This window comes from Scophthalmus maximus, chromosome 4 (genome assembly GCF_022379125.1).
Source record: "Scophthalmus maximus strain ysfricsl-2021 chromosome 4, ASM2237912v1, whole genome shotgun sequence".
NCBI lineage: Eukaryota > Metazoa > Chordata > Actinopteri > Pleuronectiformes > Scophthalmidae > Scophthalmus > Scophthalmus maximus.
The window spans coordinates 26,744,577-26,767,558 of NC_061518.1; the positions used below are offsets into that span (position 1 = coordinate 26,744,577).

The 22,982-nt window shown below is 41.7% G+C and overlaps 3 protein-coding genes across 3 annotated transcripts; 2 read left to right on the forward strand and 1 right to left on the reverse strand.

The window, feature by feature from the left end:
* The first annotated feature begins 2,051 nt into the window (after positions 1 to 2,051).
* On the forward strand, positions 2,052 to 12,368 carry LOC118302956. The gene is made up of 18 exons (XM_047331696.1): positions 2,052 to 2,226; positions 2,397 to 2,427; positions 2,513 to 2,578; positions 3,361 to 3,513; positions 4,376 to 4,496; positions 4,603 to 4,781; positions 4,881 to 4,962; positions 5,302 to 5,426; positions 6,897 to 6,920; positions 8,191 to 8,245; positions 8,361 to 8,451; positions 9,364 to 9,433; positions 9,544 to 9,699; positions 10,633 to 10,753; positions 10,845 to 11,023; positions 11,213 to 11,294; positions 11,425 to 11,549; positions 12,364 to 12,368. Exons 1-18 carry the CDS (start codon positions 2,164 to 2,166, stop codon positions 12,366 to 12,368), a joined length of 1,728 nt encoding a protein of 575 aa, XP_047187652.1. The 5' UTR covers positions 2,052 to 2,163.
* Positions 12,369 to 15,034: 2,666 nt separating this feature from the next.
* LOC118302957 (high choriolytic enzyme 1) lies at positions 15,035 to 20,566 on the forward strand. The gene is made up of 10 exons (XM_035629526.2): positions 15,035 to 15,096; positions 15,347 to 15,420; positions 16,336 to 16,339; positions 16,432 to 16,509; positions 17,069 to 17,224; positions 17,843 to 17,963; positions 18,603 to 18,781; positions 19,861 to 19,942; positions 20,104 to 20,228; positions 20,444 to 20,566. Coding segments are annotated over exons 2-10 (807 nt in total). The 5' UTR covers positions 15,035 to 15,096; positions 15,347 to 15,360; the 3' UTR covers positions 20,446 to 20,566.
* Positions 20,567 to 22,517: 1,951 nt separating this feature from the next.
* On the reverse strand, positions 22,518 to 22,982 carry LOC118302662 (FAS-associated death domain protein-like; the record flags this gene model as incomplete). The annotated part of the gene is made up of 1 exon (XM_035628988.1): positions 22,518 to 22,982. A coding segment is annotated over one exon (363 nt), but the record flags the coding sequence as incomplete, so codon positions are not given.

The window sequence follows — 22,982 nt, forward strand, 5'->3', positions numbered from 1 at the left end:
TGGTATTGGCGTGATTTATGTTTAGTCAATTAGATTAGTCTTGAGGTTATTTTCCCTCTGTGTTTTTTGTTCTTTAGTAGAATCGCCTTGTGTTTAGTTAGGAAAGGAATGTTCTACAGCCTGTTATGTTTGTCACTCTGTCTGAGGGTTTAAGATTACTGGAATAAAAGCCTGCCTGAACCGTCTACTGCATCGGAATCCTCTTTATAGTCCAGGCGTGCGTGTGTGCGTGTGTGACAGAAATACAGACAGACATATTTCTTGATTTTTGTAGCAGGATGTTCCTTTATTTTGCCTTTTTTTTAAAAAAATCTGATGCCGTTAAACCTTTATTTAAATCTGTTCATTTAAAAGCTTTTGGTTCACAAAGGAGAACAAAACATGCAACACTAGTTGTCACGTTAACAGACGTGTCACAACACATAACCACAATGTCTGTTTAGCCATTTCTTGATTTCATCTTGAAATATGGGGAAGTTGTTGCAGCCAACTCAATCCAACGAGATCCGCGCTGTCCAGTTTGTCACACATTAGTTACGAATGTATTACTAATTTTCAATACTTTTTATACACATAATACCCTTAAAATGTACATTTAACATAACTCAACCTTCACCAACTTTAAATGTAGTTCATTGTTGTTATTCAAGTCTATTTAATGTATATGAATTACGTGTATGTGCAATATGCACACTTAAGATAACAGCAGGTAATTATACATTTTAAAAAATTGCAAGTGTGTGTGACAAGTAGATGTCATGTAAAGGGCTGTCAGTCAGGTTTGAGATGGGAAAAGATGAAATCTTGTGAGGGTTTTTGATGAACATACTTAGGAGAGTTGTTTTCATTAAGGCATCTCAAACAATATTATCTGGGTTTAATAATACAAACTTGCAACACTTTGCAACACTGTGTATAACAAACACATTGCACATGTGCACTATTTGGAGAAGTCGTTACACAAAATAAGCTTTCGCAACTCTTGAGCTCAGACTTTAGGCACCTAGGGGTTGCTTCAATCTGCAAAACCTTAATGTAATAACAAACATGAATGGAAATGTAATTGATATTTATGTTATTGTTTGTGCTATGTTTCTTGCAGATGCTTCACGTTGTTTAAAATCTAGATTTTGTGCTTTTAAAGCTACAACTTTTAATCAATTAATTGATTAGTAATCAATTACTAAATTAATCGCCAACTATTTTGATAATCGATTAATCGGTTCAGGACTTATTGGATAACAGGTGTGTCTCATGTCCTTCACATGACCATATAGTGCCAAACTTGGTTTTAAGAATTATACCAGCAGTTGTGGATCATAAAAAAACAATCTAAAAAAGTTGCAGCATTTTCCCCTGGTATTGTCAGCTTTGATTTCATGTCTCAATATATAATTAGTCACACACAATCACGATACACACAAAAGACCCAGAATCTTCAAATTAACTCAAAGGGACAAAGATAACCATACAACAACACACATCGACTCTACACATCAAACAAACAAGCTATCTTCATATGTGATCTATGGGATATGTTGTTTATGTAAATAAACATACATATATATCATATTGTCATATAGTCGTAGTTGGTGTGATTGTCCACTTGTCTTCAATTATATATATATATATTAAATAACCCAACAAAAACCTCAAACTAGGTTTAAGTATAAAAGCCACATTTTATATGTACTCAGTGCTTGTAATACTTATTTGGATTATATTCATTAACATTATCTCTTGTACAGTAGGCCCTGTACATTACTTGCTATATTTGATTAAATATACATTTCACTGACTATAATAATATCTCTTGTCAAAATCCCTCCATCAAATCAATCAAATGAGAAACGGTTGGACAGGCAGAACGCAGGACAGGCAGATTCACCTTCATGAATTGACCTGTCCAATCAGCGACTGTTATAAATGTTGGTCCACTCCTACTAATGTAAAAAGAACGTCTTACACAAACCACAGTCCATTTTAAGTAATAACTGTCACTTCCGCTTGGGCTGAATTTGGTCAACATGTCTGTTGAGCCGTTATCCGTTTGAGGTTGAAAGAAGAAGAGTCGGTTAGTTTCCCACCTATATAAGTTTGAGCACTTCTTCTCCCTTTCCACAGGCATCTTCTTGGTCTGCACCTGCTGTCAACAAACCAGCCATGATCCTCCAGACTGCTGTTCTCACTGCGCTCCTCTGCTCCGTCCAGGGCTTCTCTATCCAGGTGAGCATCAGCAGACACCGTCAGTCCACACTGACTTCATCTGTTCCTCTGTCACAATTTGAAATGACAGAGCAATGTCAATTTTGTTGACCCAAATGCAGTTTTTCTTCAAGATAAATACTGATAGGTCAAAGACTAGGGGGAATTTATAACTCTGTGTCTTATTACAGGCTGCATTTGAAAAGACTGAAGAAAACTCTGGTAAGACTAGGTCACTTTTCACGAGCAAAATACTTACTTTTACATAATGCAACAGATACATGAACAAACCGTTTCTCTTCCAAAGGCAACACCCTGACGGATGATGACTTCAGCGTTTCCACACTGTTGGAAAAAGCCAACGTGAATGTTGGTATGTCCACTGCATGTGCACCAGCATACTGTTTGTACTGTATATATATATATATATATATATATATATATATATATATATATATATATATATACATATATATATACGCAATGACAGTTGTGCCAACTAGTGAACGTTTCTTATGATATTCATCTTCCATAATTATGAAACTTTACATTTTAAGTTCTAAGAATTCCAGTGTCACTTGGGTTCAAGGCATTTTTACCAGTATATTCCAGATGTGGATCACCGTTAACTATTATGATCGCCAAATAAAATATTAATGTAAAATGGACTGCATTTATATAGCACTTCTCTAGACTTACCGACTACTCCAAGTGATCACACATTCACCAATTCATGCACACATACATTCATAGAACACTTTGTATATACAGCTCATTTTCTACGACATGTCATTCACACTGCCGGCACAGCTGTCAGGGGCAACTTAGGGTTCAGTGTCTTGCCCGAGGACACTTCAGCAGAGCTGGATAGGTTAGCAGACGAGCCCTGAGGTATTGTGTAAACCCAGTTTTGAACTAGCCTGGCCTCCATTCCGGTCAAAACTTTTAATTTTGTGTTTTGCAACTAAAAAGAAAAATATTCAGGGCAACTTGAAAAATGGAGCTTTATAAAGTTACTCAAAGCAAAAAGACTTTACTAGGCTAACAAAGGCATTCAATATTATTCTTGTTACTGAGCGATTTCAAGTTTTTGTTTTTACCATTTAGCTAAAAAAGATGAAAATGCTATTTAACCACGCTCATGTTGTTTTGCAGGAAAGAACCTGGATGAGCCCCTTGTGATATCCGGAGACATAGCAGTGCCAACGGGTCTGCAGAACGCTGATCCCTGCACCGCCAGAGGCTGCCTGTGGCCTAAAGCCACCGATGGCAATGTTTACGTTCCGTACCGCATTTCCTCTGCATTCTGTAAGAATTTTCCCTTTTAATATAAAGTGCTTACATATCTTACGCTAACTTAGTGATGGAAGAACTAGGTGGCTGGTGGCGGCAGTAAATAATTGCCCATAAGTAGCAGTAGCTGTAGTGGTACTACTGTAACAGCTCTGTAGTAAAAGTAGTAGCCAGAGTGGGAGTGATAGCAGAACTAGTAGTATTACTAGTAGTTGTACTAGGCTAGTATTACAAGAAATTTTAGTATTGAGTGTGGTGTAGTGTAGTGCCTGCCTACAATTACGGTGGCCCTGAAGTGCAAACCACAACAGCAACTCACACAACACCAATATACCACAAAGCGACAGCAATTCACCACAACACAACTGCAATTCACCACAACACGACAGCAAATCACACAACACGACAGCAAATCACACAACACAACAGCAAATAATTTGCTGTCGTGTTCTGTTGATTTGCTGTTGCGTTGTGGTGAATTGCTGTTGTGTTGTGTGATATGCTGCAGTGGTTTGCATATCAGGGCCAAGAAATGGCAGTGGTAGCAATAGCAGCATTAGAAGTAGTAGTAGTAGTAGTAGTAGTAGTAGTAACAATATGGCAAATTTTGTAGTAGTGACAGAAGTACTAGTCGTGGCTCTTGTTATAGCAATGATTTGAGTGGAAGAGTGATAGCAGCATGAGCAATAGATGTTGAAATAATAATTGTGAAGTAGTCGTAGAAGTACTAAAGGTGGTAGCAATAAAGAAGCAGTGGCATCAATAATGATAACAGATATAAATATGGTAATACAATAGTAGTGGTTGTTATATTAATAGAAAAAGAAAAAAAAAATAACTAAATACAACTCACAAGCAGTTCTCTTCAACATTTCAGCCACAAGAGAGAGGAACTTCATCATCCAAGGTCTGAGGTCATTTGCCGAGTCCACTTGCATTCGCTTCACCCCCTTGCAGAGGGGACAGAGGGACTTTGTGGACATCCAGTCTCTGTCAGGGTGTGGACCACACAGCATTCACACCAAGTCCATGGGACACAATGTGGGAAATTCAAAGAGACCGTTCTGTTGATTGCTGTCAGTTTCATTTACTGCTCTCTTTCAGGTGTTTCTCATATATCGGCCGTCGCGGTAATGGCCAGCCATTGTCTTTGAATCGCCAGGGCTGTGTCTTCAAGTCTATCATTCAACACGAGCTGCTCCATGCCCTGGGCTTCAACCACGAGCAGACCCGTTCCGACCGGGATCAGCATGTTCGCATCCTGCTGCAGAACGTCATTTCCGGTGGGTCGCGTTTACACACTAAGGTTTTTTAATGACATTGCCAGTAATATGACTCAAACAGGAAACAAAATGTGATCAGCCTGTGTGACCTCCCTGCAGGAATGGAGGGTAACTTCAGGAAGATAGAAACAAGGAACCTCGGCACTCCCTATGACTACAACTCGGTCATGCACTATTCAAGGTAGTGCCTCACATTTCCCTCTGAACCTAAAAATATAAAACAACAACTCAAATAATGAAATGATGTCATCGTGTAATATGTACAGTTCATAAGAGTACTAAGAAATGTATAGCTTTTCTTAAAGCAGTAAAAAACACACTATATTCTCTCTCTCTCTCTCTTTGGAAGGGATTTCATTCATTAGGCCAAAAAAACGAAACACCACCATCAATGAATGCTTGCACTAGGACTGTTAAGTTGGGTTCCGCTCTACGGGAATGGACGTCTGAGCAGTTTGAATAATATGGTTTGTGGTGAACAGTGTCAACCTCTCATTACAACTGTGGGTTTGCACTACAGGTTTGCTTTCTCCAGGAACAGGCAGCCAACCATCATTCCCATCCCTGACAACAACGTCGCCATTGGCAGGGCCCAGCAGATGAGTCCGACTGACATCCTGAGGGTCAATCGCCTTTATCAATGCAGTACGTACATTCTTACACATCCTAGTTACTAACTACATAAACATACACCATAGTCCATGAATAAAGATGGACAATGCATCTCTACTTCCTCCGAAAAAAATGAAGCCAAAATATCAGAGTCTGCACAGTTGCCATGGTGTCGCTGATGCGTGCGCTTGATCGATCACGAGTCAGTCTCGGGGCGGGGCACTATGACCTATACTGCAGCCAGACACCAGGGGGCACTATGACCTATACTGCAACCAGACACCAGGGGGCGGGTACTATGACCTATACTGCAGCCAGTACCAGGGGTGCACTATGACCTATACTGCAGCCAGACACGAGGGGTTGGGCACTATGACCTATACTGCAGCCAGACACGAGGGGTTGGGCACTATGACCTATACTGCAGCCAGACACCAGGGGGCACTATGACCTATACTGCAGCCAGACACCAGGGGGGCACTATGACCTATAATGCAGCCAGACACCAGGGGGGCACTATGACCTATACTGCAGCCAGACACGGGGGGTTGGGCACTATGACCTATAATGCAGCCAGACACCAGGGGGGCACTATGACCTATACTGCAGCCAGACACCAGGGCGGCACTATGACCTATACTGCAGCCAGACACCAGGGGGCGGTCACTTTGACCTATAGTGCTGCCAGACACCAGGGGGGCACTATGACCTATACTGCAGCCAGACACCAGGGGGCGGTCACTTTGACCTATAGTGCTGCCAGACACCAGGGGGGGCACTATGACCTATACTGCAGCCAGACACCAGGGGGCGGTCACTTTGAACTATATTGCTGCCAGACACCAGGGGGCGGGGCTTATGACCTATACTGCAGCCAGACACCAGGGGGGCACTATGACCTATACTGCAACCAGACACGAGGGGAGCACTATGACCTATACTGCAACCAGACACGAGGGGGGCACTATGACCTATACTGCAGCCAGACACCAGGGGGCGGTCACTTTGACCTATAGTGCTGCCAGACACCAGGGGGGCACTATGACCTATACTGCAGCCAGACACCAGGGGGCGGGGCTTATGACCTATACTGCACCCAGACACCAGGGGGCGGTCACTTTGACCGATACGGCAACCAGACACCAGGGGGCGGTCACTTTGACCTATACTGCAAACAGACACGAGGGGGGCACTATGACCTATACTGCAACCAGACACGAGGGGGCGGGCACTATGACCTATACTGCAACCAGACACGAGGGGACTTTTAGGAGCTGTCATATAGTCCATCTTCATATACAGCCACTAGTACACACATTTGTTTCTATATTTATCTACAGTACAGTTCTTCTGAGCTACCTGCCTTACTACTGTATGGACTAAATGGACAGACTAGTGAGCACAGACCAAGCACAATCAAAACCTATGTGCCTACAGTATACACATTGTAGCAGTGCCATAAAGAAACCAAACCACTTTTACCGATGTTTGAATTCATTGCAGATTCAACTGTCGCCAAACGTGTGTAAAAAACCCTTTCGAATGAAAGTAAGTAAAGTATACTCACACAATGACATCATAATAGAATGCACAAAAAAAGTAAAATGTAAAAAAAGAGAGATGATAAGAATCAGAGGCTCACGTGAGGATTTGAACCGGGGTGGCTGTGGTCATATGATATAAATGTCATAACCACTTGACTATCGCATGAAGACACCATAGTTCCTGAAATAAACTTACTTCCTGTATTCCTACAGGAAATCGAAAGGAAAGGAGGACGAGCGATGCAGCGCCTGATCTGCCAGCGAGATGGAATTTTAATCTTGTGCTTGATGAGCATGCTTTAAGTCAGAATATGCTAAAAGGTTTTGTGCCATCCTAATGAGGAATGAAAATTAGCGGCACTCCAATGATCATATATATACACTTCAGCTTGACAGAATGCTAAAATTGATTAAAGAGACACCTTCACGTATCTTTACCTTGTACACCTGTTTCTGTGTGCTACAATAAATATTTTAACCTTGAAAGTGTCAAGATTGTGACTTGACAAAGATTTGAGCTTGTACTTATTTCTTCCTCTAAGTAAAAAACAACATTCATCCGAAAGTGGAAGATTGCTGGGTCAACAAACAGGTGTCTGTGTCGATAAGCCCGTTTCTGGCCTTGCTCGGACAGATTCCGCACGCAAAGTATATATCCACATAATCAAACACACCTATGGAAACATATAGGATGCACAAAATGACAAATGCATCCTGTGACAAAAAAAGAAACTCGGAGAGAGACCTGAATATTCAACGTGTGCCGCATAGCTAAAAAGTATCAAGAGTTTCAATTTCTGAGCACACGCAGTGAATGCTATTGACAAAATGACGGAATTATTACAACTTGACAATTTATAGGAGGGATGCAGGTCACCAAATAAAATAGTACACTGCTGATGCCACTGTAAAAAGAGATTGTGAGAGCTAGTGAGCAGAATATATTCATAAATATAATAATATAGTGCAGTTTTAGTTTTTTAAATGAGGTGGAAAAACTGAAACAGGCTTCATTTCTTTGCACTGTTGCTTTTATTCTGTTCAGCCGAGTGTGTGAGGTGAAATACTCATCTTCATCATTAACGAACATAAATATTCTTACATAAAAAAAACCCGCAACAGGTGTTCCTTTTCCCACGCATAATGCAACTGGGTGTTTCCGTCTCCATATGTGGCTGATAAGCAAGTTCAGCAGATTCCACAAGTTCGGCCGGACTCAAATAATCCATATTTGGCTCGCCGGAGCAGATGAACGTCTATAAAAACCTGGAGTCAAACCTTGGACACAGTTCACACAGAAGGTCACAGGTGAGTTCGGCCGCTCGTGTCTGCAGGAGAGCGTGGAGATTTGTTCGTCCGAACGCTGAAGGTTTTTCTCTGAGAAGAAGCTTGACTGAGGGTCCCGTCTTTTTTCCCCCTGCAGGTCTGCTGGGATGATGGTTTGTGTGTCTGTTTTCAGGAGGTCCGCTCTGGCTCTGCTGCTTCTGTCTGCCTGCTGCTGGGCCGACAATGAGGTTGGACCATGACACCACAGAGACATCAACATTTGGTTCAACTGCCCCAGGAACTTGTACTGTCACAGTCTTGTCCATGATCCTGTGTCACAGAAGAAGAATTTCATTCTGTTACGAGCAGTAGTGAATTATGAGGTCTGGCACTGGGCCTTCAACGTGGCAAACTCCATGTTTTTGGGGGTTTTATTTTAAGATGTGAACAACTCTAAAAAGCTGCACAACAAGCTCCCACACGCAGCTTCATGTCAGTGGCCTTCTGGAAGCTTCTGGAAGGCGTAGGGCAATGTTTTTTTGTCCTGCCCACTACAATAGCAAAATATGTTTGGCTGATTTACCCGTCACTTTCTAAATGAACACACAAGAACTTCTGTCCTGATCATGAAGTCCTAACCAATGAGTGAGCGAGCTGTAACCTCTTCTCTGCCTAGAGACAACAACAACAACTAAATCTGATTAGATGACTCTATTTGCAATGTTTTGTGTCACTTATACTGTCATTTCTGAAGCAAACTTGATTGAAAATCAACCCCAAAAAATTATTGAAATATGTTAAATCACATCTAAAATGCTGATACGTTGGGCCTTCTCTGAAGTCCTAGAAGTCACTAAGGGTTCCCCTCTGGTTAGGAGGTTAAGTCTTTATTCCTTAATAAATTCTGCTGAAGGTGTATCTCTTAACTCTCCCATATTTGTAACTTGGATATTCTTACTGTGAACATTGCTCCTGAAGACACAGTATTTGGATGCTTGGCTGTTAACTGTCATTTCACATTGTGTTTCTTTTACATGTTTGTTTCTTGTCGCCAACTCGCAGGCAGGTATGTACAATCAGACTTGTCGTGTTGACATGCACAGTATTGGGAACAGTGTGTTTTCATGCAAAGTGAAACGTGTCGTTGTTGTTGTTGTTGTGCAGAGATTGCCGAGGAGAACTCAGAACTTTCCGTCTCTGAACGTTTGGAGAGAGCCAACAGTAATCTGAGTGAGTGTCTTCTTCAACTCGGGTTGTTCTTGCTCTCACATTTTTCTCTAAGGGAAACTCCAACGAGCTTCAAGTTGCTGTACGATACATGTATGCATAATGTGTTTTAGTCCGCTCCAACAATGATCCCATCCTGATTGGAGGAGACATCGCCGTTGGCAGTGAGGCCGAGAAAAATGCCGACCCCTGCACCAGCCGAGGCTGCATGTGGGGCAAGTGGACTGATGGGAAGGTCTACATTCCGTACTACATCACCAATCACTTCTGTGAGTGTCAGATTTAAGCTCCGTCTACATACAGAAGGTTTTTCATTGTCAAAAGGTTTGCAAAGAGATTGACCATCGATCACACAGATCAAACAGAGAGGAGTATGTTCGCTGCCTATTGTCAACAGTACACTCGTGGTTAGCAGCAGCCATGGCCCATGTGGTTGTGAAATGAAGCACTAAATCCAACAGATTAAGAAATCATGAAAATTAATTATTAGAAAGCCTCAAGTCACCCAACCAATCCGCATTTTTTAACTCTTGAACGTGGTGTTGAGAAATGTCATTGTTGGATGGAAGATGAAAAAGAAGAAAGAAAATAATGTTCTGAATGAAATCACTATGTGGAAGATGTTTGTTCTGCTTCATGGAGTTTTACATGAGTAAACACGTTCTACAATATAAATCATCCATCCATCCATATATAAAATCAGCATGTTGATAATCAAACAAATATGATTTGGTTTTCGGGCTCTGAATATCTGTTACCAGTTAATCTGGTTGCTGTGGCTAAGATCTACCACATATGTGTTGGTTAAGTTTAGCACTGAATATAGCTTTAGGTACATTGACAAGGACATCAGAGGCAGAAACACAGAATTACAATCGGAAATCACTTTACTGAACCTTTCAAAAGAATCGCACACATCCCAACCACAGAGGACTCCAGACTAACGTATGAGTTAAAAAGATACATTTTTTGGCAGTAGTTGTCAGAGAAGCCCACCAGCATCAAAATCTGCATATGAATCAGGGTGACAGAACATTACCCTCTCGATCAGCACAGGACTAATTTATTCTGCTCTTTTAGCTATGACTGTACCCTTACACATATGTACTCTTGTATATATATATTGGTGCCAACATGTTCCTCTGTTTTCCTGTGCTGTTGGGTGATAAGAAGCTAAACGTTGTGTGATATCACCTTGCCAGCCTCCCGTGAGAAGGCCATCATCACCCGGGGGCTGGAGTCCTTCTCCTCCTTCTCCTGCATCCGCTTCAGGCCCACCAGAAGCAGCGACCGCGACTGGCTGAGCATCGAGTCCCAGAATGGGTGAGAAATTGACACGAATGAAGAGCTGGAGTTGAAAGGCTGTCGACGGATTAAACCGACCTTCAACGTTTGTTTGATCCCGTGTCCGCAGCTGCTACTCTTTTGTCGGACGTACTGGCGGTAAGCAGGTGGTGTCGCTGGCCCGCAGCGGGTGCCTTTACCACGGCACCGTCCAGCACGAGCTGCTCCACGCTCTGGGATTCAACCACGAACAAACCCGCTCTGACAGAGACAACCACATCAGAGTCATGCTGCAAAACGTTCATTCTGGTAATGGAGCAGTTTCATTTCCCCCTAATGGTGTAATAGAAAAAGGAACCGAGTAAACTGCAGACAAATAAGATCAAACATAGAACGATCGGTCCCAAACCAAGGGACTGTGAAATTTGTTGGGATCTTTCCCCAGCAGCGGAACTCATTTCTGTCCAGAATTTAAAATCAATTTCCTCTTGACTTTAGGAATGGAGCACAACTTCAGGAAGATTGCGACCCTCAACCAGGGCACTCCCTACGATTACAACTCGGTCATGCAGTACCACAAGTGAGCAGAACTGGCTGTGTGCTGTCATACGTGTGTGTGTTGTGTGTGTGTTGTGTGTGTGTGTGTGTGTGTGTGTGTGCGTGCAGGATGTCTTGAGCTTCAGTCTAACTGGTCTTTTTCCCTTTTGTAGGTACGCCTTCTCTAAGAACAACCAGCCCACCATGATTCCAATCCCGAACTCCAACGTGTCCTTCGGCAACGCCAAGGAGATGAGCCGCAACGACATCGCCAGGCTCAACACGCTCTACAAGTGCTGTGAGTGTCCACTTGAGGACACAACACTCTGCTGTCGCACTCACTTTTTACATCATTAACTTCTGTTTTTCTGTTCCACAGGAAGCCCGTCCAGATGCTGAACACGTCAGCAAAACATTCAACCATCAATCAATAAAGTTGTTGTGACTGAAACACATCTGTCTCCTTCCATTCTCTCATCACATCCTTTTTTGTGGTTGCTTTAACTAAAACTGAAGCGCGTTCATTCAAACGTTCATTCATTCATGACGGCAGCTGGTTGCTTTTCAAAGGAGGATGCCACGTGTAATGTTGACAAGCATTATTTTTCAGGTTTATTGACTAAAATTTAGAGGAAAATATAAGAAGTTGAATAAAAAGTCTGTGTTTGACAAGCTTAAAAATGGTCAAAACTATAGACAATATATGGTTTAAACGTAATATTTGAACAACGAAAATACAACAGAATCCCCCCTTCATGGTATGATCCAGTTTCTCTCTCCCTTCCACTGCCCCGCTCTCCCGAACCCCTGTAGTATCCAGAACGTCTTTGTACATCTTCTCACCACAAGTGAGTCTTGGAAGTTTGAAATTGTGCAAATCTCTGCTACTTTGCATCACATTGCACTCTATCAGCTTATTATGTGCAATGTGGGCCTCTATCATTGCGCCAACAACATTGTTTTCCGTTACACACATTCTACACATGCAAACAGCATTGGGGCTGAAAACATCAGCTGTCATTCGTTTTGTTCTGTTAGTTTCCTCGGCCTATTTCACAACATTTGTGTAAAATCCTGTTACATTACCTCTTTGGTTTTTTGTGGTGTCTCAGTTTGACAAGATGATTACTTTTTCCACTTTCCTTGCTCCAGATGTCGTCAGTCGTCTTATTTTTCAGAAGTTACCTACATAGACAGGCAACCATTCACTCTCACATTCACACCTACCGCTCTGATTGGTTGCGAACCGGGATGCAAACCCAGAGTCCAAGGCACTAACCACTACACCACCATGCCGCCTTTAACCATCCATCCATTGTCTACTGCTTTATCCATCTAAGGGGCAGCTGGAGCCAATCCCAGCTGACATTGGGCTGGGACACCCTGGACAGGTCGCCAGCCTATCACAGGGCCACATACAGAGACAAACTACCATTCACTCTCACATTCAATTTAGAGTCTCCAATGAAACTTTGGACTGTGGGAGGACCTGGCATACACGGGGGGAACATGCAAACACCACACAGAAAGGTCCTGGTTGGTTTGAACCGGGATTCGAACCCAGAACCTTCTTGCTGTGAGGCGAAGGTGCTAACCACTACACCACCATGCAGCCCCACCCCTTAACATCACCAGTTAATGTCAAATTTCTGTGTCAATTGTTTTTGTATAGCGCCAAATCGTAACATACTTTATCTCGAGGCTCTTTACAGAGTGAGGTCGAGACCTCACAATATTACAGAGAAACACAACTGTTGCGAGCAAAAATTAAATTTCAATTTCAAGAATAGAACAATTTTGTTTGCAAACTGTTAAAAACTTTTATCCATAAAAATCCCTTGTATGAGGAAAACAATAAAATGGCCCACAGCCAAACAGTGGCTAAATTTAAACGGCAGGCTGTGCAATAAGCTATGAAATGGTTAAGACAATAAGCTGTGCAGTTAGCTATAGCAGTAGTGAGACGATTAGACGTGCAGTTAGCTAATGGTGCGTTCACAGCAGACGCGATGCAAATTTTGCTTTGCTCGCGCGAGTTTGGTTGCAAGCAAACATTTGTGCTTATTTGCGTCATTCGCGCAAAAGTTTGCCCCTTCAATTCCTTTCAATTTCTCCAACTAACCTCATCTTACCAAACATAAGCAGACAAAGACACACACACACACACACACACACACGTACACATGAACTGTTGAAGGGAAAAAAAGGCAGACGGGAGTGTCGGTGGGGAAGCCACACAAAGTGGTTGTGCTAACTGGGGCTAACTAGCTAGCTAGTGTCCAACTTCCTCGTTCTCTTTCTGCCGAGCCCTCTCCTTCTTCACCCGGTCAAGATGAAAATATCACCCTGGGCGGTGCACACACAGCGACAGTAGTGATCCTCCATTCATGATACAACGACAGGCCGTCTGACGACAGGTGACGGAGGAAGGAACTCAATGCTCATTGGCTATCGCGTCGCGATTATATCGCCCAAGTTCAAATATTTTTTAGTCAAGGGATGGACGCCCCACGACTTTCGCCTGATTCGCATCGCATCGCCCGAATCAGTGTCGCGTCTTTGCCTTGACTCATGTATGTTATCTACCCGCGCGAGAAAATGTGCATGAAGTTCGTCAGCACTTTTTACTCATTCCACCTGTGACATTGTGAAAACTCGTGGGTGGGTTCATATCCTCAACAGTGTGTTGAATGTGTCCCACTGATAAGAGGAGATAGTGTTTCTCAGACAGAGTGACAGATGTTTCCAACTCAGATTCTGTCAGCTCTCCAAATCAACCAGGACAACAGCATTTTTAATAAAGTGTGACACCTGACCTATATGAACTATTTTCTGGTCATCTCTGCATTTTGCTAACCTAGGGAAATGAATTATTAGAAACATTTGAAATCATGGAGGTATATTAAACATACTCATACATAAATACATACATACAGATATATAGACACACAAACTTGTTGTTTTTCCTGAATGATTCATTTCATTATCTCAGGATCCCAGGAAAAGTTCACGAAGAAAAACTAACATACTTCTTTGTTTTTCAAAAAATTATTGAGATAAAAACCTTGAATATAAATATAAATTAAAATATAAAATATAAAATATATTCTTTTCCCCCCAGGTTTTTTTTTTTTGCTACAAAAAGATAACTGGAATTCGATAGTCCTTTTCCACCAATGAGCTGCTGCTGTCCTAATCTTGAACTTGTTCCATGCATTTTCAAGGAAAACATGTCAGTTGCTGGTGGCAAAACTGTGGCACAGCCCCCAAAAAACATTTAGCTATTGCTGCTATTTCAAGAAAATAAGACTTCCACCACTATATCCCTGTTCTTTTGAGGTCATGCAACTGGACAACAGGACTGTTGAAGACAATGTGTTAATATAATGTTAGGATTATCTGATGAACACAGAAAGTTGATTCCAGTTTTTAGTTTTTATACATATAAAAAAGGTAAGATTACTTTCTCAGTCAAACAAACAATTTAAGACCAAATAAAATAAGATAATAGAAAATGAAACGTCCCATGGGTTAGGGTATAAATGCAGAAACCCCCTTTTCACATACACTGTGGACCCATCCATTGACGTTTGACTTTATGGCAGATTTAGAGCTACTTTTGTATGAAGAACTCTGAGAAAAGTAGCACTGTGTTCACGCTGCACACACACACACACACACACACCTGTGACAGGTGCAGAGTTTCACTAATGGTTACAAGGACACGGACATTTTCCATCTCCAGTGATAACGATGGCCGTCGTGTTTGCACATTTTCCCTCACGCGAGTATAAAAGCTGTCTCCGGGTGACAGCAGAACACTGATTCCCTCTCCAGGTTCTCAGGTAAGACTCCCAACCTCCTCTACCAGCATACATTATATTTTAATAATATTGGACAACACATGAATGAATTATGGTTGTGGCTCACGAGATTAAGGGGCAAGACCCAAAAATCAATTGACCCCTAAGTCAGCGTGCACATCAATACAGCAAATCAGCATTTTACATAGAAAATATAGCCTGGATGGATGGATTATTTATTATAAATGCCATGCTATATCTCCTTCCTCCGTTTACTCTGTGGTTATTGCAGTTTCTGTTGCAGCCATGTTGGTTTTCTCTTGGTCTGTCGCCGTCCTGCTGCTGGTGTCGTCCACCTGGGCTGAGGTAGAAAACATCTCAAAGCACCTCATCGAACCATCACGTCAAGAGGGTCTGCATCTGCGTTCCAAACTGTTTTTCAAAGACAAAAATTTAAAATCATGAATCCCCAAGACATCCGCAAAATATGTCACATGTATGGCTTTTATTCGATTTGGCCTTTCATGTTTTCTGGTTTAAGCAACACTCCTCTCCTCATAAGGAGTAGGAGAAAATATGAATTAATAATAACAACCATCATAATCATAATAAACTAGTAGTAAAAAGAGAAGTGCATATTGAAATGCCAATGGATATTTAAAATAAATCTTCATTGAAAGCTATGAATTGGCTTTCATAGAATGAACTCAAAACTCTATAAAGCTACAAACATTTTTTTTTATTTGTGGAAAATTACACAAAGACACATCTTACTCTTTTTATTAAAAAAGATAAATATGACATTTTATTGTTTGTTATTATTCTTTCAAACCACCACCATTAGGCTGAAATATACAGAGCCTCAAAATTTTCATTATTTAAAAATAAAACCTATTTAACAAAGTTATTAAACAAATCATAAAAAAAAATGTTTTCATGATTTAGATTTTTATATTGATATTTATATATTTAAATCTATAAAACCGTTTTAATAACTAATTTTTTTAATTCATAATTTAAAAAATCATAAAAGAATATAATGTTTTTGATGGGATGGGGGGGTAAATGATAACAGTCATGGAAAGTGATGCAAAAAAAAGGTGGTAACGCTGTAGATAACAGATCGTGTTCCTCATTACCTGGTTCATACTGTACTGGTACAGTATTAGACTAATGATACTGAACATCAACGAAAAAGTGCATACAATTTTTGCAAATTAACTTCTTTTTCCTTCTTTCACTTTTCTTCCTCTTCTCCTGTGTCCTTCTGGGGGAGTACAGCAAGGTAAGAACAGCACCTCTTATGTCATTAAGTCCATATATTAAAAATGATCGTGTATACAGTTCATACAATATCCCATCCAATGTGTGGTGCAGATGCTGCTGCCTTCGAGGAGGACACATCCAAGGAGCTTTCTGTCAGCGAACTGCTGGAGCGCGCCAACAGAGACCGCAGTGAGCACAGCTGGTCCTCACCTTTCAGTCACGATTCTGTTCATTTTTCCATGACACTGTCCCAATATTGTAGACAAATATATTTTGTGTGTATGGCTAAAATGTTAGACAGTACCAATAACAGGGAAACATTTCTCAGTGAAAGTTGGTCAACCGGAGAACAATCTGCAAACAAGTGATCATCTGTTTCAAATAAGTCACCGTATGGAACACAGGTAGTCACATCCAGTGTTTCTGACTTCAGATCCACACAAAGCCAGACACAAGTGACCTAGAAAAAACCTGAAAGGAATGGTTCAGTGATTTTGAAGTGGGGTTGTATGAGGTACTTATGCATAGTTAATATGTTACCTTATGGAGATGGTGATCAGTGATGTCATTTTACGGAGTTTGGAGGAGAAGTGTAACATATTAACTATGCACAAGTATCTCATACAAACCCACTTCAAAATCACTGAACTATCCCTATAATGGCTTAAACCACAGTGTAACAAGAGAGGAACGAGTGACTCTGTTCTGTGTTTCAAACTCACCTCCGCATCTGGTGTTGGGTTTGCAGCCCCTGACTTTGATGAGCCCACCCTGATCGGAGGAGACATTGCCATCAGGTCGGAGGCGGACAGAAACGCCGACCCCTGCACCTCCACAGGCTGCCTGTGGCAGAAGTGGAGCGATGGGAAAGTCTACATCCCTTACTACATTACCAACCACTTCTGTAAGTATCAACAAGTAATTTTTCTTAATGTGTATAGGGACAGACACATTTGACTCACTTAACAGACCATTTCTACATATTATAGCATTCAAACCAGTTGGCCACAACATTCAAACCTCTCAGAGAGACTCCAAAGATGAGTGCAACCCTTGCAAGGTGTTTGGGACGCCATGCACTGACCACTTGTTGATCTGTGTAACGAGACCAGAAATCGCCTCAATATTGAGCTCCTTGTAATAAATCCCTCTGCTTAAGAAATCCACAGTTTTCCGTCATCCTGAGTCAACGTCAACTCCATCAGTTTTGTCCATTAAACCACAGAGTGTTTAATATCGATTATGTCATTGCAGTGGCACTTGTCAGGGGTATGATGTATTAGGCCACAGTCAATTCTTGAGTTTGATGTGTTATAAGTCAAACAAAAGAATCTGAGACACTGACAAGGGCCAAAACATAAGGGCCCCAAGATTTAATGCTGCCTAAGATGATTGTGACTGTTTGTTTTTTCCCCTATAGGAGAATATTAATAATGGCTGCAGCCAGACATAGTGCTGTCAAAGAGAGCATCTGACTACATTTCACAGATCATCTTAACCTGCTGTGTGTTTGTCCTTCCAGCCTCCCGAGAACAAGCCATCATCATTCGTGGACTGGAGTCGTTCTCTTCAGTTTCCTGCATTCGTTTCAGACCATACCAGAACGGTGACCACGAGTGGCTGAGCATCGAGTCCAGGAGCGGGTAAGGCTCTGGCTGAAGTAGGTTCACTGCACGGAAGAATTCTTCTAAGGCGACATTGTTTTTTCTTCCTGTAAAATAGTTTCAACAGTGTAATGAATCATCCTGCACTCTGGAGTGTTTACTTATTCTATGTCTAATGATAACGATTTCTTGATTTTTTTTACAACTGTATAAATTCTGCCGGTTAGCAACCATCACTCTGGGACCTAGGCTGTCTAGTAAATCTGCAGACTTATCGGCCAAGGTGGAGGTTCTCTACAGCAGAGAGCAGGCTATTGACAATGTCGACTCACACTCAGCATTATCGGCTGCTGTAAACTCCAATCAATATCCACGACAGTTTCATTGAGTGTCTTTAAGACGCACATGCAGGATTTCCCTGTATGTTTTTTTACTGTTTTGCTTGAACAATTAACAGCTTTGAAACAATTTTGATACGATGTCCATCTTGAGGTCTGTGTCTAGAAATTGCAAGTTGCCCGTTGCAGCTTTACAGCATCTCAGTCCTCCCTTTCACTCACTAAAAATGAAACGTGTGAACTACAAAAAGTTCATACTTTTAGAAAACAGGGGCTCTAGAGCATTATAATGCAAGAATCAATACAATGATATCTTGTATGATCATGTGCGTTTCCACAGCTGTTACTCCTTCGTGGGTCGTCAGGGCGGTGGTCAGACAGTGTCTCTGAGTCGTCAGGGCTGCCTGTACCACAGCACCGTCCAGCATGAGCTGCTCCACGCCCTCGGCTTCAACCACGAACAGACTCGCTCCGACAGGGACAGCTACATCAAGGTGTACTGGGAAAACATCATCGACGGTGAGGATTGAAGGTAGAACCAGGAGGGTCGATGGTTAGATCCCTTGGTCCTCCAGTCCATGTACTGATGTGTCCTTGGACAAGACACATAGGCCCAATCCCATTTCTCATTTCCCCTTGAAACGCAGTTACAAGAGAAAGCGGTTAAAAGTCTACCCCTACGAAATGGGACACTCCTTCGAAAGCGATACGTCATCCTGAGGACGATGCAACGTGTTTTTACCGGAGATTCAACATGCTTGGAATGGTGGCGATATCGTTGTAAAGATGCTGTTGCAGTTACTATGGTGACATACGCAGACTATTCAAATAACAAACGTGCTCATAACAGTATGTTGGGCATGACAGGACAGGTGAATCACACTGAAAATACCACGTGGCCTTATGATGACGAAACAGCACATCAAATCAGTTGATAACGTTACATATGTGGTAATAATATAACACATAACGCTGCTTTGTGACTAGCGATTTTTTGTGTGTGTGTGGCTTTTATGAAGAAAAGCGCCGTAATACATTGAAACAACGAACAAAGGTTGACACACTAATTTGTGTGTTTCTTTGGTCGCCTTGGACATTTTTTTCAGCCGACTTGCCCGTGATTCACAAGGCAAATCTCACAGCCCTCCGTTTGGAGTGTGGGTCTGGAAAATTTCAGTTTGGAGGGCCAGAGGGAATTGAGACACCCCTACCCCAACACGTGAACGTGCAAAACCGAGGGGTAGGGCTAAGGGGTAGGGGCCAGGGGTGAAATGTGATTGAGCCATAACCTTGCCCAAGGACACAATCATTCAACGCTGCTTTTCTGTCACTGATATGAAAGAACAATGCGGCGGGTATAGAGATGCAGTATAAGAATGTGTGTGAATGTGACTTGTACTGTAAAGCTCTTTGAGTCGTCATTGAGACTACAACATCACTTTATAAATGTAGTCCACATACTGTTTGACTGTCCATGTTCGAAAGCACCTACAACGGGAGCCTGAGCATCAGAAACTAGGGCTAAAATCCACAAGAAATAAAAAGATTCATACCATCAAATGTGTTTTAATTTGACATATTTTCTATTACCTCCGCAGACATGGTGTACAACTTTAACAAGATTGACACTCTGAACCAGGGGACTCCTTATGACTACAACTCTGTCATGCAATATGAGAGGTATGGATGGATACTTCATGATTGTCATCAACTTTACTAAATACATTTCATTTCTCTTTCTCCTCCGGTGGACTTTGGAGACCTCCACTGTCTGTATAGACTTGTCCTGTACAAGAGGGCCGTTGATCCGTGATGTGATGGTGGTGTCTGTGATTCTTCAGGTACGCCTTCTCCAAGAACAACTATCCCACCATGGTGCCCATTCCCAACAGCAACGTGTCCTTTGGCCAGGCCACCCAGATGAGCAAGAATGACATCGACAGGCTGAACAGGCTGTACCAGTGCTGTAAGTGTTCCGTGGCTCAGTCGAATCATTGACCGACTTCAACAAGAAGACACCTAAAATATTAATAAGACAGACTAAATCAAATGTCAACCTACCCTCTAATGTTAAAATCAACACAACTGGAATAGTCACGTACCAAACATCTCAGTCCCACTTTTGCACAGTTCTTTCAAAAAAAGTTCCTCTAACTACAGCAACATGCATTGCCTCCGCAGAAACTCCACGCGACCATTGACCAGCTGCCCGGAAGACGTCAGCGCAGACGAAGGTGGTGAGGGGTTTTGGGGCATGAGGGGAAATCTGAAAAAAATAAACTTGCAAACTGCAGATTCTGAAAATTGACTTACTGTGTTTTGATTTGAAAAAAGGTTTTTATCACATTAAATAGATGATCAAGTTTGACCACTTCTGATACACTTACCTGCCATTAAGCTTTCTATTATAACAAAGATGAAACACCAGGGTGCAGAGGAGAAATTGTTTCAGGAGCTACTGTACCACAGTCCATCGTCCACCAGACAGTTTGAAGACCCACGTTTGAAGAAGTAGAGGTATCACAGCCGAATGTTTCCTTAGTATTTGATTAGAGGAAGGTCTTGTATGTTTGTAAGCTTAGCGCATTTGGTTAATTAAATTTCTCAGACAGGAGTTGTGTTGCCTGTTGCTTGATCACAGCTTCAAGGAGGCGACATCGTATCCTTTTAAAGACAAAAATAACTGTGATGGTTAAAGGTGAATATTTGAGATGTATTGACCGTTAAACTTTATATCAGACTGCACAAGAGCGAACATGTCAGAAGCAAAAACCTACGACAAAATAAAAGCAACGATAACCCCATTCTGTCGCTGGCGTGAAAGCTTGCATTGACTGGATACAGGTTTTCAAAAAAATATTAATAACAGCCTAGCGTGCTGATGGAATCAGCGGGGCCGGATTAACACCCTAGGGTGCCCCAGGGTGACTACTCTTGAAGTGCCCCCCCCCCCTCTGATTTTAGACATAAAAAAGTGACATTTACTATGACAAGAACGCCATAGATTTACAAAAACATATATATAAAGTACAGGCTTATTGTACGTACAATAGAAAAAATTAAGACCCAACCAAAACGACAAATGCCATACAAGACCTTCCCCTGATGCTCACATCTCAATGCAACACATCATGCACCTAAATATATATGTATATTTATATATACATATATATTGCACCTGAATTTTTCTTTTTTTGTACTTGTTTGCATCTCTTCCAGTATATATATATATTAGAACATTTGACAAGCAGAATTCTTTTCTATTTATCAAGCATCTCTTTTAAGCATAGCAACTGTACATTATAGATAATATTAATTAATTATAAATGTTATCAGCTCCATCAGGCCCATTCAAACTGGCTCCCCCAGATTTCCTTTACTACATTTTGATTGTAAAATACTTTGTACTATGGCTTGTCTGAATACTTTATGGAATTTTTCACTAAGAGATGTTCATCCATATGGTCATCAAGACTTTGAATTCAGTGTTTGATCATTAGTCACTCTCAATAAGTAGCTTTCCATCTTGCTTTAGTCCATTTTGAAATGATGTGCACCAATGAGTCATCATCACATCCATATATTATCTGGACTGGTACTCACTGGTTGCTGCTTGAAATTGCGAGTTTCATTCCGTGCACGCGAATGTGAATTATTATTAACGCAAGATACCATTATCTTTTCCGATATCGCTGCCGCAATGAATTGTCTCCTTTCTCCTTTCCTTTCACATAGGAAGCTGCAGTGTACCATATGCTAAAGGAGATAGGATAGGAAGCATTGAAGCTTCTTCCCTATGCATTTAGAAAATCAGAACAGCTCTTATCAGCTGTTAATCAAATACTTCCGGGTCACTTCAAGATTCAGGAAACTTCCTAAGACAATTTGACAATTCAACTGTACCCCTGGTCTCATTGTCTTAACCATTTGGTTTGATTAAGACTCCCCCCCTCCGTGTAAGTCTCCATGATGGTACGTCGTGTTGTGCTGCGTTCCAGTTCCACTGCGACTCGGGAGGTCCGGGTTCCGAGGTATAATGGAACGCAGCATTAAATACGTTTTAATTGGCGCATTCGCGTTGAATTTCCAGCGCTGCGGGAAAACCGAAAATGGAATCAGTGGTGCACCACCATAAAGTGTCCCCTGCCGGGTGCTCAGTTGGTTGCGGTTTGCAATTTTACCACCAGATGCAGCCAGAAAAGTACAAAAATTACACACTTGGGGCTTTAAACTAAAAAATGTCAACTCTTTAAACTCACTTTCACTTTCCATTCATTTCTTCAACAATCATCATTTAATTCATCTCATTTATCATTTTAATTCCCATAGTTTGTCTCGTTTGATCTGTAGATCTTCATCAATATCCCGTGTCTGCCAATTTGTCCTCCACTTTAGCAGCTGTCAGGTTGAACTGACAGTCCCTGAGGGCCTTCAGCAGCTCGTTGGTTTGGGCCTCGGCACCCCGACTCTTCCTCCAATCCTTTAGCAGTTCCACCACCGTCTCCTCCAGGTCCGTGGGATGCCTCCTGTAGATGGACTCCAGCTTCACTTCATTCAAACCAAGTTTGCGGCCCAGTTTGCGCCACATCTTTCCCAGGTTTTCTGCGATCACCTCTGTGGCAATGTCCAGTTTAGCTGAAAGAGGAGGAGACAGGGATTTTTTTTTTCCTTCCTGCACAAATTGGTAGAACTGCCACAAAATATAAATAACAAAGGACAA

What these genes read in the sequence shown, in the direction of transcription:
- LOC118302956 (XM_047331696.1), top strand. Translation starts at nt 2,164, where the DNA reads ATGATCCTCCAGACTGCTGTTCTCACTGCGCTCCTCTGCTCCGTCCAG. An exon ending in AAAAGCCAACGTGAATGTTG is followed by an intron (nt 2,579 to 3,360) that starts GTATGTCCACTG and finishes GTTGTTTTGCAG; the next exon opens with GAAAGAACCTGGATGAGCCC. An exon ending in AGCATCGAGTCCCAGAATGG is followed by an intron (nt 10,754 to 10,844) that starts GTGAGAAATTGA and finishes CCGTGTCCGCAG; the next exon opens with CTGCTACTCTTTTGTCGGAC.
- LOC118302957 (XM_035629526.2), top strand. Translation starts at nt 15,361, where the DNA reads ATGTTGGTTTTCTCTTGGTCTGTCGCCGTCCTGCTGCTGGTGTCGTCC. An exon ending in CTACATTACCAACCACTTCT is followed by an intron (nt 17,225 to 17,842) that starts GTAAGTATCAAC and finishes TTGTCCTTCCAG; the next exon opens with CCTCCCGAGAACAAGCCATC. An exon ending in CTGGGAAAACATCATCGACG is followed by an intron (nt 18,782 to 19,860) that starts GTGAGGATTGAA and finishes TTACCTCCGCAG; the next exon opens with ACATGGTGTACAACTTTAAC.